Source organism: Lepus europaeus, chromosome 14, assembly GCF_033115175.1.
Source record: "Lepus europaeus isolate LE1 chromosome 14, mLepTim1.pri, whole genome shotgun sequence".
In the NCBI taxonomy this organism is placed as follows: Eukaryota; Metazoa; Chordata; class Mammalia; order Lagomorpha; family Leporidae; genus Lepus; species Lepus europaeus.
In genome coordinates, this window is record NC_084840.1 from 42,047,988 (window position 1) to 42,064,364 (window position 16,377).

At 42.7% G+C, this 16,377-nt stretch overlaps 1 protein-coding gene across 4 annotated transcripts in view; it reads left to right on the forward strand.

Moving 5' to 3' along the window:
- The window catches only part of PTER (phosphotriesterase related), a 75,420-nt gene that overhangs the window by 32,890 nt on the left and 26,153 nt on the right, over positions 1-16,377 (forward strand). For all 4 annotated transcript variants that reach the window (XM_062210509.1, XM_062210511.1, XM_062210510.1 and 1 more), the window contains exons 2-3: positions 9,552-10,009; positions 11,311-11,576. In XM_062210509.1, coding sequence (XP_062066493.1) covers positions 9,578-10,009; positions 11,311-11,576 — 698 coding nt within the window. In that variant the 5' untranslated portion in view covers positions 9,552-9,577. The remainder of the gene's footprint in view (positions 1-9,551; positions 10,010-11,310; positions 11,577-16,377) is intronic.

Below are 16,377 nucleotides of genomic sequence, written 5' to 3' on the forward strand. Positions count from 1 at the left end.
TCACGGGGGATTAGGATTTCAATGTATGAATTTGGGAGCAACATAAACATTCAGTCTCCAGTGCCTCCTCTAAACCAGAGAGTTCAAGCAACCAGTATTTAATCCTCTCCTACCGTTCCGTGAGCTAGCCAGTTTCTGCTGGGTTGGCCTTTATCTGGGTCTTTGGGAATATTGGCTGGATTAGAACATCCAAGATGACTCACTCACTTGTCTGGTATCTTCACAGGGACAGATAGAAGGCTGAGCTCTGTGAAGATCTTGGGCTGGCTCTCTCTCTGTCTCTCTCCTTCTCTCTCTCCATTTAGGCTCAAGGTGTGTGTGTGTGTGTGTGTATGTGTGTATGTCTGTGTAATCTTAAATTCTTTCCACCGCAGCTCAGGGTTCCCCAAGTCACAAAAGCAAATGTAGTTATAAAGATTTAGGTTCCAAACTGGTGTTACCTGACTTCTGCCATGTTCTTTGGGTTAAAGTGAGTGACAGGCCACTCTATCAGCAGGAAGGGGGCTACGCAAGCTGTGAATTTGGGAGAGAGTGTTTACTGGGGCCATCCATGGAGACTAACACACTGTATTAAGCACGTTCATTTAAAAAGGCATTTTCAGATCCAGTTATCCATGGATAACGAGGGCCTCCTGCAGATGTAATCACTTTGGTGGGTCATTTCCAAAGCCTAATGAGTTCTGATGTCAATCGCAACAGTCAATCTCCTTCTAACAATCACTTGCCCAAGTGAAGGAACTCATTTATAAGCAAATTAGAGCTTCAGTTTGGTTCACAAACTTCAGACCCCTATTGTTACCTTTTTTTCAAAAAGAGCAGGTTTGGGTTCATTTGCCTTAGGATACTAAGCAAATATTTGGAAAATAATGCAAAGTTTGGTTTACAGTAATTTTGAACATTTGTATGGTCATTTATAATTTAAGAAGAGCTGATAGGTATTGTCTTTCCATTTCAAATCTCCTGCAGTCGTCTGGGCAGGTAATAATACTTCAGTTTTCTGATTAGGGAACTGACTCAATAGATGCTTTAAAATTTTCTGCGATCATACATGTAGGAAGCATGGGAGCCAAAACATCAGATTCCATGTTCTTTCAAACCATCCATCCCTCCTGAGGGCCTCCCTTAAATTTTAAAATAAGGGAAACTAAAATTCACCCTTTCACACATTCATTCATGTATATGTATATGTGTATCTGAACGTGGATATGAAACACATTTTAAACCCTATTTTTAAAGAACAGCCTTCACTGATAGTTGATGATCTATATGAAAGGCCAAAAATACCCGTTTGAAGTTCAAGGATATCATGGAAGCCGGTCTGTCAATGGGGAGGTTATCTGGTCCAAACTCTCCATTTCATAGAGAGAAGAGTCTCAGAGACACAGCTGTTTGTATGGCTTTGGACAACAGGAGCCAAGAACCTTGGACTCAGAATCCAATTGTTCTTTCGTTGCTGTTGTTCTTTGAAGATTTATTCTGTTTATTTGAAAGACAACAGTGACAGAGAGAGAAAGAGATCTTCCATCTACTGGTTTACTCCCCAAATGGTTGCAATGGACAGGGCTGGACCAGACTAAAGCCAGGAGCCTAGAACTCCATCCAGGTCTCCCACATGGGTGGCAGGGACCCAATGACTTAAGCCATCTTCTTCTTCTGCCTTTCCATGCACGTTAGCAGGAAGCTATACCAGCCAGGACTCGAACTGGCACTCTGGTATGAGATGCCAGCATTACAGGCAGCAGCTTAAACCATTGTGCAACGATGCTGGCCCCATGAACTCATTGTTCTTCCAACTAGACCTGGTCACCTCAAGAGCAATCTCCTAAGTGCAGTCATGTGAGAATGATAAATATTTTGCATGCTGAAAACATTAAGTTGTATTGGGCAAAAATTAAAAGTAATACAAATTTTGGGGCCAATGTTGTGGCATAGATGTTATCTTTACAATGTTGCAACGCTGGCACCCCATATGGGTGCCAGTTCATGTCCCAGCTGCTCTGTTTCCAATCCAGCTCCCTGCTAATGGCCTGGAAAAAGCATTGAGGTTGGCTCAGGTGTTTGGGCCCCTACAACCCATGTGGGAGACCTGGATGAAGCTCCTGGCACCTGACTTTGGCTTGGCCCTGCCCTGGCTGTTGTGGCTCTGGGGAGTGAACCAGAAGATGGAAGATATCTCTGTCTCTCCCTCTCTTTCTCTGTAACTCTTTCAAATAAAAACATAAAAATCTTCAAAAAATACTAACACAAATGTTAAGCTCCTTTAAATGATGACAATTTGAAAGGACCAGGTTTACAATTTGCTGAAAATATTACTATCTCTAGGACACAACCTATTGCTAGGAACCCATCTTTTTAAAGGCTGAGAACTAACTTCAATGTGAAGAGTTCTTTGTGAAGAAAAAGAAGTGTTCTATCCAGTTTTACTCTTAGGACTACCTGAGCTATGTTAGAGTGAACTCAAAAGATTTATATCCAACGTTCTCAGTTATTCAGTGTGGAAATTTCTTCTGAGAATGAGGAGGGCTAAGATGAGATCTGTTTTTCCAATTAAGAAAAACATAAAGGTAAATTATTCATACAGTGTTTTGGCAATAATGTTGCGCTTGTCCCAACTCTAGGATATTACTATAAGTAGAGAGTAATGTTGAATTTTTATCTGAGTGGAAATATTATTTTCTTTCCCTCTCTCCACTCCCTTTCCACTACCTCTCTTCCTCCCAGTTATTGTTTTTGTTTTTCTTTTTAAACCAGAATGAGTTTCAGTTACTTGACTAACAAGAAGCCAGGGCTGAACATTAAGCACAGCAGTTAAGATTCTGCCTGGAATGCCCACATCCCATGTTGGAGTGCCTGGGTTTGGGTCCCAGCTCCACTCTCCACTCCAGCGTCCTGATGTACACCTGGGAAGCAGCAGGTGATGGCTCGAGAGATAGCTCAAGTGTTGAGTCCTTCTCAAACACATGGGAGACTCAGACTGAATTCTGCACTCCTGGCTTCCACCTGGCTCAGCCCTGGCTGTTGTGGGCATTTGGGGAGTGAGCCAGTAGATGGAAGACAAATTCATTCATTCTCATTCTCATTTTCTCTCTCTCGCTCTCGCTCTCTCTCTCCCCCCTCCTCTTTCTGTCTATGTCTGTCTGTATCTCTCTCTCTCTCTCTCTCTCTCTCTCTGCCTTTCAAATAAAAATAAATAAATAAACTTTAAAACAAGGGGCCAGCATTGTGGCATAATAGGTTAAGTCACAGCTTGCAGTGCCAGCACCCCATATGGGTTTGAGTCCCAGCTGATCCACTTCCAATCCAGATCCCTGCTAATGTGCCTGGGAAAACAGCTGAAGATGGTCTAAGTGCTTGGGCCCCTGCCACCTATGTGGGAGACCCAGAAGAAGCTCCTGGCTCCTCACTTGAGCCCAGCCCAGCCCTTGCCATTGTACCCATTTGGGGAGTGAACCAAGAAATGGAAGATTCTCTCTCTCTCTGTCTCTGTGCCTCTGCCTCTCTTAACTCTGCCTTTCAAATAAATAAAAGATGTCTTTTTGAAAAAAAAAATATTCAAGAAGCCACTAGCAGTAGTTACCAAGTATGTAAAGTATCTGGCTTGAAGGGTAACTGGATGGCCCATGTTGGACTGAACTGAAGAGTCAGTTATGCCCCTAGCTGGACCCCTTCAGTCACTCAGCCTGATGTGTTTACTGGCTTTGATAGCTGCTTGAATGAATTGACCCATCAGTCAGGAAGAGGTGCTGTTCCCATCAAGGGCTGCAGAACAGGAAGAGCCTGAGCTGACCCAGAGGAAGGATCTCTTCCACGCGGACATTTTTTCCAGATATGTCACTTCTGGTACATTCTGCCAGCCTTCGTACTGGTTGTTTGGAAATGTCCCCAGATGGTCTCTCCTTTTCTTCAACAAATATTGGGGGGAGGGAGGAGTGAAAACCACCATTTTCCTCTGAGTATAAAGTGCAAGCTACTCACTGGTGTCTCAGGGCAGTTTTGTTTTACTTATGTCACCGTTTGAAGAACTTGCTAGGTCCCATTATTGCTCTGTGTCCTGAAGTTGCTAAATTTCTTTATCTTTATTCAGACATGGCTATTGATTTTTTGACAGTGTTTAATGTTAAAAGTTATAAATCAACATGTGGTAGAAATGTGTCTACCATAATTATCTAGGAAAATGGAGAGATGGTGGTTGTGTACCAGGAGGGACTCCCAGTGTCACTGTTGTACGGTGACCAGACCCATGCTATGGGAGAGAGGACAGGCTACACGTCTGAACCTTCATTCACCTGGTGGAAGAATTGAAACAAGCTCTGGGAAATATTATGCCATGTTTAAAAATAGTTTTGTCACAAATCAAATGGCAGATTTACGTGCAGTGTTATATGTTGCACTGTGTGATGTAACACATAAAAAAGTGCTGATATATCTGGGCCGCTTATTTGGAGGCTACTTTTATAGTACGAGCAAGTCAGCAAATCCAGCCAGAAGGTTCCATCTGCTCTACCTCTCACTGCTTCTGCATTCTTGCCGTGTCCGCTGATGTCACCTCAGACCAACCACCGCCTGATTTTGTTCTAGATTGTAGCAAGAGCCGAGCAGTCTCTTTTCGGCTGCACTTGGCCCCTCTGTGGCTGCCAGGCTGTTCAGCTCATATCTTCTCTTGCACAAAACCCTAAAATGCCTTCCCATTTTTTTTTTATCAGTTAGGGTTTGTTGAAGGACACAAAACCACTATGAGTGAAGTGGAATAAGGGCTTTATGATAAGGATTAGACTTTTCACAGCTGTGGGAGAAATTGGGGAAGTGAACTGAAAATCAGTTCACTAAAAGTCAGTTTGCCAATCTGACCATCGCATTCAATGTTGCAAGACATTGCAGGACTAGTAATAACTTTAACTAGATCTGGGGCCAGGTGTGGCAGAGGTAAAGGCAGGGGTCAGGGTTGAAGAAGGGCATTAGTCTATGAAGTAAGGAGGACAGCTCATTGCACTGGTGAGAAACACCACTCATTCATGTGTAAAATGTCTAGGATTCTGCAAGTTCTACCCTTTGAACTGTGAGATGCCTTTGAAAATGATATCCAAATGAAAATTGTCTCCAAACCCTTCTCCTCACAAGATCTTCCATATTTAAACACACTTTCTAGATATTTTTGAAACTTAATTCATTTGTACATTTTAAAAAATAGAGCCGGATTTTAGCGTACTGGTGAAGACACTCGTGTCCCCTATCAGAATATCTGGGTTTGGTTCTCTGTCTTGGCTTCTGATTTCATCTTCCTGCCAGTGCAGCCCCTGGGAGGCAGCAAGTGATGGCTCAAGCAGTTGTGTTCCTAACACCTGCATGGGAAACCTGAATTGAGCTCTTGACTCCCAGCCCAGACCTGGCCATCGTCAGCATCCTGGGGTAGTGAGCCAGCAGGTGGGAACATGCTCTTTCTCTTTCCCTGTGTGTGTGTGTGTGTGTGTGAGCGCCTCTCAAATAAAATTTAAGATAGAAAAATAGACAAATCCTTCTTATTCTATTCCAGCTGTGCCGAGGCACTCTTCTCTGATTTCATGTGTTTGTTTTGCCTTTAAAACCTTGTGGTTCATTTTGTATTCTAGACCCATCGGGATTAGAAGAGGTTTTCCTTTGGCCAGACCGTAGTAGTGATTGCAGGCTCTCCTCTGGCTCTCAGACTGTTTGAATTTCACATTAAAGCAGAGCAGAGGATCCAGCAGGCACATCGGTAGCCCCAGCTGTCCCTTTCCCACTAGCTTCTGTGCAGGTCTGAGCAACGTTGAAGCTTCCAATGGCCGAGGGAAAGCCCTAACGCCTATTTTTTTGTTGGTGGGCACCCCTGTCTGCACAGCTGTGCCCTGCCACTGTCACTGTTCTTTACTTCCTTCCTTGTTCTGTGACCTCTCATTGCTCCAGGGAGAGACTACAAATGGCCCCTGGCCTGTGTGTTGAGAAGAGAGCAGCTTTTATATTCAATGCAGGCCAAAAGGGACTCCCTCGCCGCCCAGGAACCGTGAATGCTAGACACATACTTCACCCCACTCAAAGACATATTCCAGCTTAGAGCAGTGTTGGCTACAGTGTGTTCTCTAATCTTTTCTTATCCTTTGAGTGTGAGTTACATCCTGTGTGATCATAGGAAGCGCTAACCAGCTCGCCTAAGAGCTCTGGAGGGATTTCCCAGAAGGGATGACATTTCTTAAGTGATTTTTCTCTCTTTTTTAACAAAGACTCACAGCTTGTGAGCTCGAAACATACCAACATTGCTCTTTCAAACAGACATCAATTAAATATGCAGTTCAGTACTTTGGTAGTAAAAGTGATAGTGCCTTAGCAGCGCGTCCCTCGTTGTGCCCCTCTGTGACTCTCTGGGGCAAGTCTGTAAGATCATCAGCCGGCAGGAAGAAAGAGCAAACGAACCCATATGGAAGGTTGAATCCATCATGAGTGGTGCGGTGATTTCGGCAACTGAGGCAATAAACTGCTCTCCTGGCTCTCAGTGATGAGGAGTCGGGCACAGAGCAGTGAGGCCCCGGCCACCATCAGTGGTACTCATGGCTCTGGATTGTGCCTGGCAGCAGTGTGTGACGGATCAGGGTCCATCCTCCTTTCTGACGGCCACGCTGGGAGCTGCTTGCCTGGCTGTTGGAAGTTTGGTTGGCGGGAGAGCAGTAGCCAACAAAAGTGAATGGTGCTGTTAGTTGCAAGACCCAAAGTTCTCTGTCGGAAAGTTAAAGCCACCATCTGTGTATCGTGGGCCCATGTAGCCCAAATACCTGCACTCAGGATGGTTACAGAGACTGGACATAAGTCAGCCTGTACCTCTGTAGCCCCTTTCCTCTCACCTCTGACTTTAGTTTCACTCCTCCCTATGCGTGTGCTGTACCCATGGCAAGTTTTCCAATCACTCCCTCAAGGCATTGCCCCTCTAATCAACCACTTCCTCTACAAAAAAAAAAAAAAAAATCAGCCTAGGAAATACATAATAGTTCTCAGAATTCGCATAACAAAGCTACTATTTGCCAACTATCATCCAAACAGGTGCATAGGTATTTTTTTCTCTATAGTATCTCATTTAATTAAATTACTTTTAAAAGATTTATTTATTTGAAAGCTCGAGTTATAGAGAAAGAGGAGAGACAGAGTCAAAGAGATCTTCCATCCGCTGGTTCATTCCACAGAAGAGCCAGGCTGAAGCCAGGAGCCAGGAGCGTCATCCGGATCTCCCAGGTGGGTGGCAAGGGCTCAAGCACTTGGGCCATCCTCTGCTGCTTTCCCAGCCCATTAGCTGGGAGCTGGAATGGGAATGGAGCAGCCGGGACTCAAAACGGCACCCATGTGAGATGCTGACATCACACACAGTGGTTTTACCCGCTACACCACAATGCCAGCCTCTTTAAATTCTTAGGACAGCCTAGGAAACATGCATGGTTATTCTACTATATATATAGATGAGAAAGCTGGTGCTCGATGGTTGGGGAAGGCCTTCCAAGGAAGTGGAGAGAAACAATGATCTCACAATGTCTTGTGCAGCGGCGATTTGCGGGTGCTGGAGGACAGTGTCCTGTGCTGAACCCCACTCTGAAATGGTCTGCTCTCTGCTGCGTGTGGCACTCTCCTCCTGACTGTGGTTTTCCTGTAGGTAGCCGTCTTCACCACTCGCAGCAGTGCCTTTTTCTCTACAAGCCACATCCCTTCATTGAGGAAATGTGCTTTTAAATGAAATCCCTGGAACTGGGGTTCTTGCTGTCACGGTTAGAAACAGTGAATACTTGATTTGTGTTACAGATGAAGGTATACAGAGGATAAAGATGGCTTTGCTCTTTTTAGAGACAGCAGATTTCAAGTTCAATAAATCATTGTCACTTTCATTATTCCTAAGAATTTTTGCTTTTAAGCACTTTTGACTCTGTGCCCTAGACAACAAAATACATCTAGAGTGGAAAGGGTAGGTTTTTTTGTTTGTTTTCGCATTATTGCTCCCCCTGGGCTTTTTTTTTTCTTCTTTGAAACCAAGGTATACCACCCAAGGTGCTTTTTGGGGCATAACGTGTATAATCAAATCAAATATATCAGAGAGGGCCAGGGCTGTGGTGTAGTAGGTTAAGTCTCTGCCTGAGGTACCAGCATTCAATACGCTCAAGTTCCAGTCCGGGCTGCTCCACTTCTGTTCCAGCTCTCTGCTATAGCCTAGGAAAGCAATGGAAGATGGCCCAAGTGCTTGAGCTACTCCATCTGCTTGGGAAACCAGGAAGAAGCTCCTGGCTCCTGGCTTCGGATCAGCCCAACTCCAGCTGTTGTGGCCATTTGGGGAGTGAATCAGTGGAAGGAAGACCTTTTTCTCTGTCTCTGTCTCTCTGTCTCTCTCTCTGCCTGTACCTCTACCTTTCAAATAAGTAAACAAAATCTTAAAAAAAAATACTTCAGAGATTTACTTCACTTTCTTTAGAGCTCCAGTGTCTGGCATTTGGTGGACTTTAAACAGAAGTTGCTCACTTAGTGCATGAATAGTGAAATAATCAGTAGTCTTAGTGTATTTAATTTAGCGGAAAATGACAAATGAAACCGTATTGGTATATGGCTAGTTTATTTTAGGTCAGCTTATTTATTGATCAATATAGTAGTATGCATAAAAATGCCTTTAAGCTGAAAAGTAAATTGTAGTTGATATAGTAGTGAAGAGCGTGGATCATGCAGCCATGTTGCTGGGTGTCCAAATCCTAGTGCCACTGCTCACTGTGTGACTTCAGCAAGTTACTTAACCTCTCTGAGTTTGTTTCCTCATTCTTTGTAATCCTGTGAGCTTGCCAAACACATATGTTTATTATTATTCTTTTTTTTTTTTAACCTAGAAACCTTTTATTTCAGGTATTCAAATGTAGGAACATTGTGATTCTCCCCCCCCCCCCAATATGGCTAGTTTTGATGTAAGTTATTGACTATGAAACTTTGTTTAAAGAGAAAATTATTGTTGAATTATCCAAGAAAGCATAGCTGTAACCGGAAGGGGCGGGGAACATTTACCACCAGGCATGTCACTTGGAGCTGTGGTGAGGGGAGGCTGCCTCGGGCAGGATGGTGAGCGAGGTCGTGTCTCCACCTTCACCGAGCTGCTTTCTCACACAGGGATACGTCCACAGCCTCCCTCCTCCCGAGTGTAGACAGAATTTATGTGTGTGCTGAATCTTCGGATTATAGAAGCGGGAGTTTCACCTGGCAGCAAAGATGGCCCGTCCCACTGTGGAATGCCTGAGTTTGAAGCCCAGCTCTGGCTCTGGCCTCCAGCTTCCTGCTAAGGGAGACCCTGGGAGACAATGATTCAGTTCCTGCCACCCTGGTGGGAGATCTGGATTAAGTTCTCACTCCCAGCGTTGGCCCAGCCGACTTGGCCAGTGTAGGCATTTGGGGAGTGAGGCAGCACATCGGAGTCTCTCTTTCTCTCTTTGTTTCTCTTGCTCTCACATAAATGAACAGAATTAAAGTGTTTTTTTGTTTTTTTTTCTGGTTATAGTTTTCTTTTTCCCAGGAAGCTCTCTTTTTCTTTTTAGAGTATCTCCTGGTGGTACTCTCAGGAATGTCTTCCTTAAGTGGGAAAGCCCAAACAGTCCTGGGCCTTGTTGAGCCGAGCCAGCTGGGCCGCACCCTGACCCATGAACATCTGACCATGACCTTTGACTGCGCTTACTACCCACCTCCGACATGCCATGAGGCTACTTCTAAGGAACCCATCATGATGAAAAACCTGTTCTGGATTCAGAAAAACCCTTATTCTCATAAGGAGAACCTGCAGTTGAAGGAGGAGACAGCGGCTGTAAGGGAAGAGCTGCTGCATTTTAAAGCCCAGGGTGGAGGGGCCGTGGTGGAGAATACAACCTGTGGCATCGGCCGGGACATGCGGACACTCCAGCAGCTTGCGGCGGAAACTGGCGTCCACATCATCGCTGGAGCCGGGTTTTACATAGACGCCACTCACTCCCCAGAGACCAGAGCCATGTCGGTGGAGCAGGTAAAAAGCCCTGCTACACTCTTACAGTGCCTGTGGATAATTGCAGCAACCAGAAATTCAGTTATGCCATTGACTCCCAGGTAGCTGGACTGCTACAGGAATTTGTTCAGAAATTTACTAGCCAAGATATCTGCCAATTGGGACCCAAATTAGCAACATTTCAGTTCATCAAGAAAGGAGTGTTGAGGAAGAGGATCTTAAGGCCCTGGCCATAGAAAAGCCCAGCGTGTTCATACCTAGATTGGCATATAGGGATCAGGGCTCAGCAGTGGTGCCACGGTCTATTTTCCAGTATAAACTGTGGTCATACAACCTCAATTTCCTATTCCCTCCCCCTGGATTTTATAATAACCAGCAATAAAAATTCACTGTAGGGTGAAACTTGGCAGGCAGAGGCTTGGCACATTTGCAAATCTGTTTTCTTTTTGCAAAACAAGAGAGATGGAAGAAAATCCATTCCCTGGTTTTTTGTCAAAATGTGATCTTCAGCAGGAATGGGCAGAACTAAGTAAATCTTGCAGGGACACAAAGAAAGAATAAGAGGCAAAGCTTTTTTACACAGGCAAGATCTGTCTTTCTAAACACATACGCATATGTCTACACCTGTTTACTGAGACTTGTGGATATTCATACCTGTCTTCCGTTGCCTGTCTGATAGACTTAAAATGTCACCCACAGTCTTTGCAAAGGATCAGTTAATCCTTAAAATACTTTGTATTTCCAAAACTTATCTACATTATTTTCTAAGCAAGGCTTTATTTTTAAAATATATTTATACTATTTGAAGACTAACACTGAAAACTGGGATTATACATTCGCCCAACTACTTTAGGCAGTAAATATACATGTGAACCCAAATGTGTAATTTTAGTATTATGTGCTGTGAAATTTCTATGTTGTACAGGATAGAGGACTGAATAAATAAGAGACGTGAAGAATTACTTGATTCAGTGGCACCACTGTCTGTATTTTAGATGCTGCTCCTCAGGTTAAATCATAGGTCTTTTTATTTTCTCCTCAATCTGAATGCATTCTCATTAAATCACCCTACAGCTTCCTAAAGTGTGAATTTCTTGTTAATAACCACAGCAAGGTATTGTAGAATCTTAGATTTATAATGCCTTCTTAAATTGGCAATTTGGCCAACAAAATGCCTTTGTCGTTGGCCATTGAACAGTGAATGAATGTTGACTACATTTTTTAAAAGTGTGTGACTAAATAACTTCATTCATACAGTGTGGTGAATCTATTTTGATAAATTTCACAATCCAAAAACTATGTTCACTCTTATGCTTCCTTAGCTTACTGATGTCCTTATTAATGAAATTCTCCATGGAGCTGATGGAACCGATATCAAGTGTGGTGTCATTGGAGAGATTGGTTGCTCCTGGCCTTTGACTGAGAGTGAGAAAAAGGTCCTTCAGGCAACAGCTCATGCCCAGTCTCAGCTTGGCTGTCCTGTTATTGTCCATCCTGGGCGGAATCCGCGTGCACCATTTCAGATTATTCGAGTCTTGCAAGAAGCAGGTGCAGACATCTCCAAATCAGTTATGTCACACCTGGATAGGTAAGCAAGCTACCATGTCATTAATGCATGCACTAAATTCAAATATCATCATTGATCAGATCAGTGAAATACAAATCATGTAGAGAAAACCACTAAAGACAGTACTCATACATGTTTACCATGAACATTAATAAAAGCCATTTTTGTGTCCCGACTGTGTCAGATATTGCATAACTCATTTCCTATAATTTACTTAGTCCTCTGTAACTACTTATAGTAGAGGTCACTGTCTACTCCACTTCCATGTGTCATGGTCTGGCTATCCCAGTAGCTGCCAATTCCACTTACTCAGCGCTTGCCAGTGGTTGGAGTGATAAATTTATCTACAAATGTAAACTCAAAGGTGTCTTCTTGAGGAGAAAACCACAAATACAAGTGTTCACATTTGTGTTACCTTATGTGGTTAGAATAATCTGAATATGGGGAAATACAATTATAAAAAATAATAATAATCAGTATAGCATTTGTTTGGTGGTATGATCTATTGGTTTCCTATGGATGCTAGAACAAACTGGGTGCCCTAAAATCAGAAAATGTTTTCTCACAGTTCTAGAGACTGGAATCAAGGTGTTGGTGGAATCCTTCCTCCTCCGAAGGCAGTAGGGGAGAATCTTTGTCTCTTCCATTTTCTGGTAGCTCCAGGCATTCCTTAGCTTGTGGCTGCATAACTACAGTTCACACACCTGCCTCCTGTCTGTCTCTGTACTCTCTTCTGTTTCTTATAAGGACATTTGTTGTTGGATATAGGACCTACCCAAAAATCCATAATGGTCTCATCTCAAGATCTTTAAATTAATTAAATATTCAAAAACTCCTTTCCCAAATAATGTCATTCCAGAGATTTCAAGCACCAGAACACAGACATATTTTTGGTATCTACCATTCAAACCCTTCTGTACTATATTAGATACATACTGGCCAGCAAAACAAATGACTATATGCATAGATATTAACTGCTGTTAATGCTATGAACAAGCCTAACCATGTTGCTAAAGCTAGCCACAATAAGCCTTTAGACTGAATTTATTAGATGATTAATACCATATCAGTGAGACTAGCAACATATTACTTCTCTTTTTAAAAATATTTGTTTATGTATTTATTTGAAAGGCATAGTAACAGAAAGAGGGGGAGAGAAAGAGATCGTCCATCTGCTGATTTTACTCCCCAGGTGGCCATGTTAAGCTGGGGACTGGGCCAAACTGGAGCCAGAAACTCCATGTAAGTTTCCCATGTGGAATGCAGGGGCCCAAGTACTTGGGTCATCTGCTGCTGCTTTCCCAGGTGCATTAACAGGAAGCTGGATCAGAAATTGACCAGCTAGGACTTGAGCCCTGCTCTAATATGGGCTAACAGCAGGGCAAGCAATGGCTTAGCCTGCTGTGCCACAATGCCAGCCCCTATGATTGCTTCAATCTTGCACTTTTTGGAAATAAAAGCTATATTAACAGCTTGATAAATCCTGATCATCATTTTTCTAGTTAATAAACTAATAATCCTACAAAATGTATTGACAAAATGTATCTACTTAGTTAATTTATTTATCTTTCTAAAGCTTTTATTTAATGAATGCAAATTTCATAGGTACAACTTTAGGAATATAGTGATTCTCCCCCCCCATACCCACCCTCCTATCACACCTCCTACTCCTTCTCCCATCCTATTCTTCATTAAGATTCGTTTTTAATTAACTTTCTATACAGAAGACCAACTCTATACTAAGTAAAGATTTCAACAGTTTGTACCCACACAGACACACACAAACATAGAAAGTACTGTTTGAGGCTGGCACCACGGCTCACTTGGCTAATCCTCCACCTGCGGTGCCGGCACCCCAGGTTCTAGTCCCAGTTGGGGAGCTGGATTCTGTCCCTGTTGCTCCTCTTCCAGTCCAGCTCTCTGCTGTGGCCCAAGAAGGCAGTGGAGGATGGCCCAAGTCCTTGGGCCCTGCACCCGCATGGGAGACCAGGAGGAAGCACCTGGCTCCTGGGTTTGGATCAGTGCAGCACACTGGCTGTGGCGGCCATTTGGGGGTGAACCAATGGAAGGAAGACCTTTCGCTCTGTTTCTCTCTCTCTCACTGTCTAACTCTGCCTGTCAAAAAAAAAATTGTCCTTCTTTGTCTCTTTTAATAGTTTTTGTGTTAAAGTCTATTTTGTCTGATATTAGGATGGCCACATCAGCTATTTTTTGATTTCTGTTAGTATAGATTAAACTGAGGAATATCAAGGTAAAGGAAATTATCCTGGCAACTGAGTTGGTATTAAGACAAATTTGACTATCTTTAGGAATTTTCTGATTGTCTTGATAAAATACAGGGGTGCTTCTAGATTCTGGTCAAAGAGGTAGTGCATCTTATTGTGAACACTGGAATCTTTGAACCTAGGGAGACCATTAAATCCTGACACCAACATTTCCTGTGAGATCTTAGGTGGCTTTATTTGAATTTAAAGCAATGTATTTTAAATGTTAGCTTGTATGATATAGGTTATTTGTAATATATTTACAATAAGTGTGATTATTTTAAACATGGTTTAATCATGTAAGTCACGCCTACAAAAGGGTATAATACTCATGTATCTTTAAGTTTTATAAATGTTTCTCAGATTTTTAAAAACATTGTATTGTGAATTATTATATAAGTTGTTCCATTAGACTACAATTGTTACTATGTTGACCAATATTCTAGTCTTTCTGATTGTTTGACTTCTTGATTTATAAGTTAGAGATATATGTTAAAATCCATCATGGTAGATTTTCAATTTCTTCTGGTGCATATTTCAACTTTTGCTTTATGTATTTTGAAGCTATATTAATGCATGCATATAAATTGTTGTTTTCTTGAATCTTAGATCAACATATATGGAGTTGCTTTATGTCTAGTAATGTAACCAACAATTTTTGTCTTAAACACTGTTTTATTTGATATTCCCAAATATTTTTTTGTGTTAGAATTGTACTTACAGTTTTCCTCATATACTTTCTACCTTTCAGAATCTAGATATCATATTTAAAGATCATGTGTCTGGTTTTAGGTATTACTGAATCAGACAGTTCTTTGCCTTTGAAATGGAATGCACAGTTTATTTACATTGGTTTAATTTACCAATATACTTGTTGTACTTTTCGTCATAAATATTGGTATCCCTTTGTGATTTTTTTATTATCATTTTCCATCGTTCTCTTTTCCCCTTTATTACTTGGATACTTCCTCTATCTTCTGAGCAGATAGATAAATATATAGATATGATTTCTATAATTTTGATGTTTATAAAAAATTAATATACAGTTTATCAAAATGTAACTCTAGTATTTTTGCCATTCTTCATAGTAACACAAGGATCTTAGAATTCTTCAACTTCAGCCGGCACCGTGGCTCACTAGGCTAATCCTCCGCCTGCTGCGCCGGCACACCGGGTTCTGGTCCTGGTTGGAGCGCCGGATTCTGTCCCGGTTGCCCCTCTTCCAGGCCAGCCCTCTGCTATGGCCCAGGAGTACAGTGGAGGATGGCCCAAGTGCTTGGGCCCTGCACCCCATAGGAGACCAGGATAAGTACCTGGCTCCTGGCTTCGGATCAGCGCGGTATGCTGGCCGCAGCGACCGTTGGAGGGTGAACCAACGGCAAAGGGAAGACCTTTCTCTCTGTCTCTCTCTCTCACTGTCTACTCTGCCTGTCAAAAAAAAAAAAAAAATTCTTCAACTTGAATTACTCATTGTTTAAGTTACATACTATTTTCTCAAAGCCAAGCCAAAGCCGGGAGCCAGGAGCTTCCTCTAGATCTCCAACATAGGTACAGGGGCCCAAGCACTTGGGCCATCTTCTGCTGCTTTCCCAGGCCATTAGCAGGGAGCTGGATTGGAAGTGGAGTATCCAGGATTTGAACCAGCACTGCAGGTGACAGCTAATCTGTTTTTATCACAATGCCACCCCAAGGGGTTGGGCTTTTAATACTGTTTTTCTTAATACTATTTAGTTTGTTTCTGATAGGCAGGTGGTAGAGGACTACTGACCTACATTTGAAAACCTTTAAAGACAGTCTTTAATTGTGGGAAAATGTATGTGTTTATAATGTAGAGTTACTATCTTAAACCTTTTGAAGTGTGCAGTTCAGTAGTATTGAGTATATTCACTGCCTGTGGCTTATGCCATCCTCCCTCCCACTTTCTTTCTCGTGAATTGAACTACATTAGGTGCCTCGTATAAGTGGAATTACGCTCAACTTTTAGTAGCTATTTAAGCTGAATTTTGACTTGAGGGGCTTAGACTCACAGAGATGCTATGAATTCTGGCCCCTAAACTCAGTGAGTATAAACTTGTGGCTGTGGATTCTCAAAGGAGACATTTTTTTCTCACCCTGCCTCCCTTTGATCAGTAGATCAAACTGAGAGAAACAGTCTGCAAAGGCTGTTTCTGTGGGCCACACATTTACCTGATTCTCCCACAGAGGTGTTGTTTTGGGTGAGTGGGCAGCCCTCTCTGCGTGTCGCCAGGTGGAGCGCTCACCCTGTCCAGCCTCCAACCCATCTCACTTGCCCAATTTCAGCTCTGGGTCTCCCTGGGTTCCTCATTTCTCTCTGCTTTCTTATTGTTTCCATCTCTTGAGCAAGTCTTACTTTTCCACCAACTCAACCAAGCATTTAAAAATGCAATGTTTTTCTCTTTGATTTCATGCACTATTTTACATGTGCTCTACTGGAAAGGCTCTCCGTGAACGTTTCGTCTGCCACACTGCTCGAAACTGGCTCAAGATGATTCTGAAACAGGAACCTTTCCATTCCTCTCTGTTTACACTCAGACATG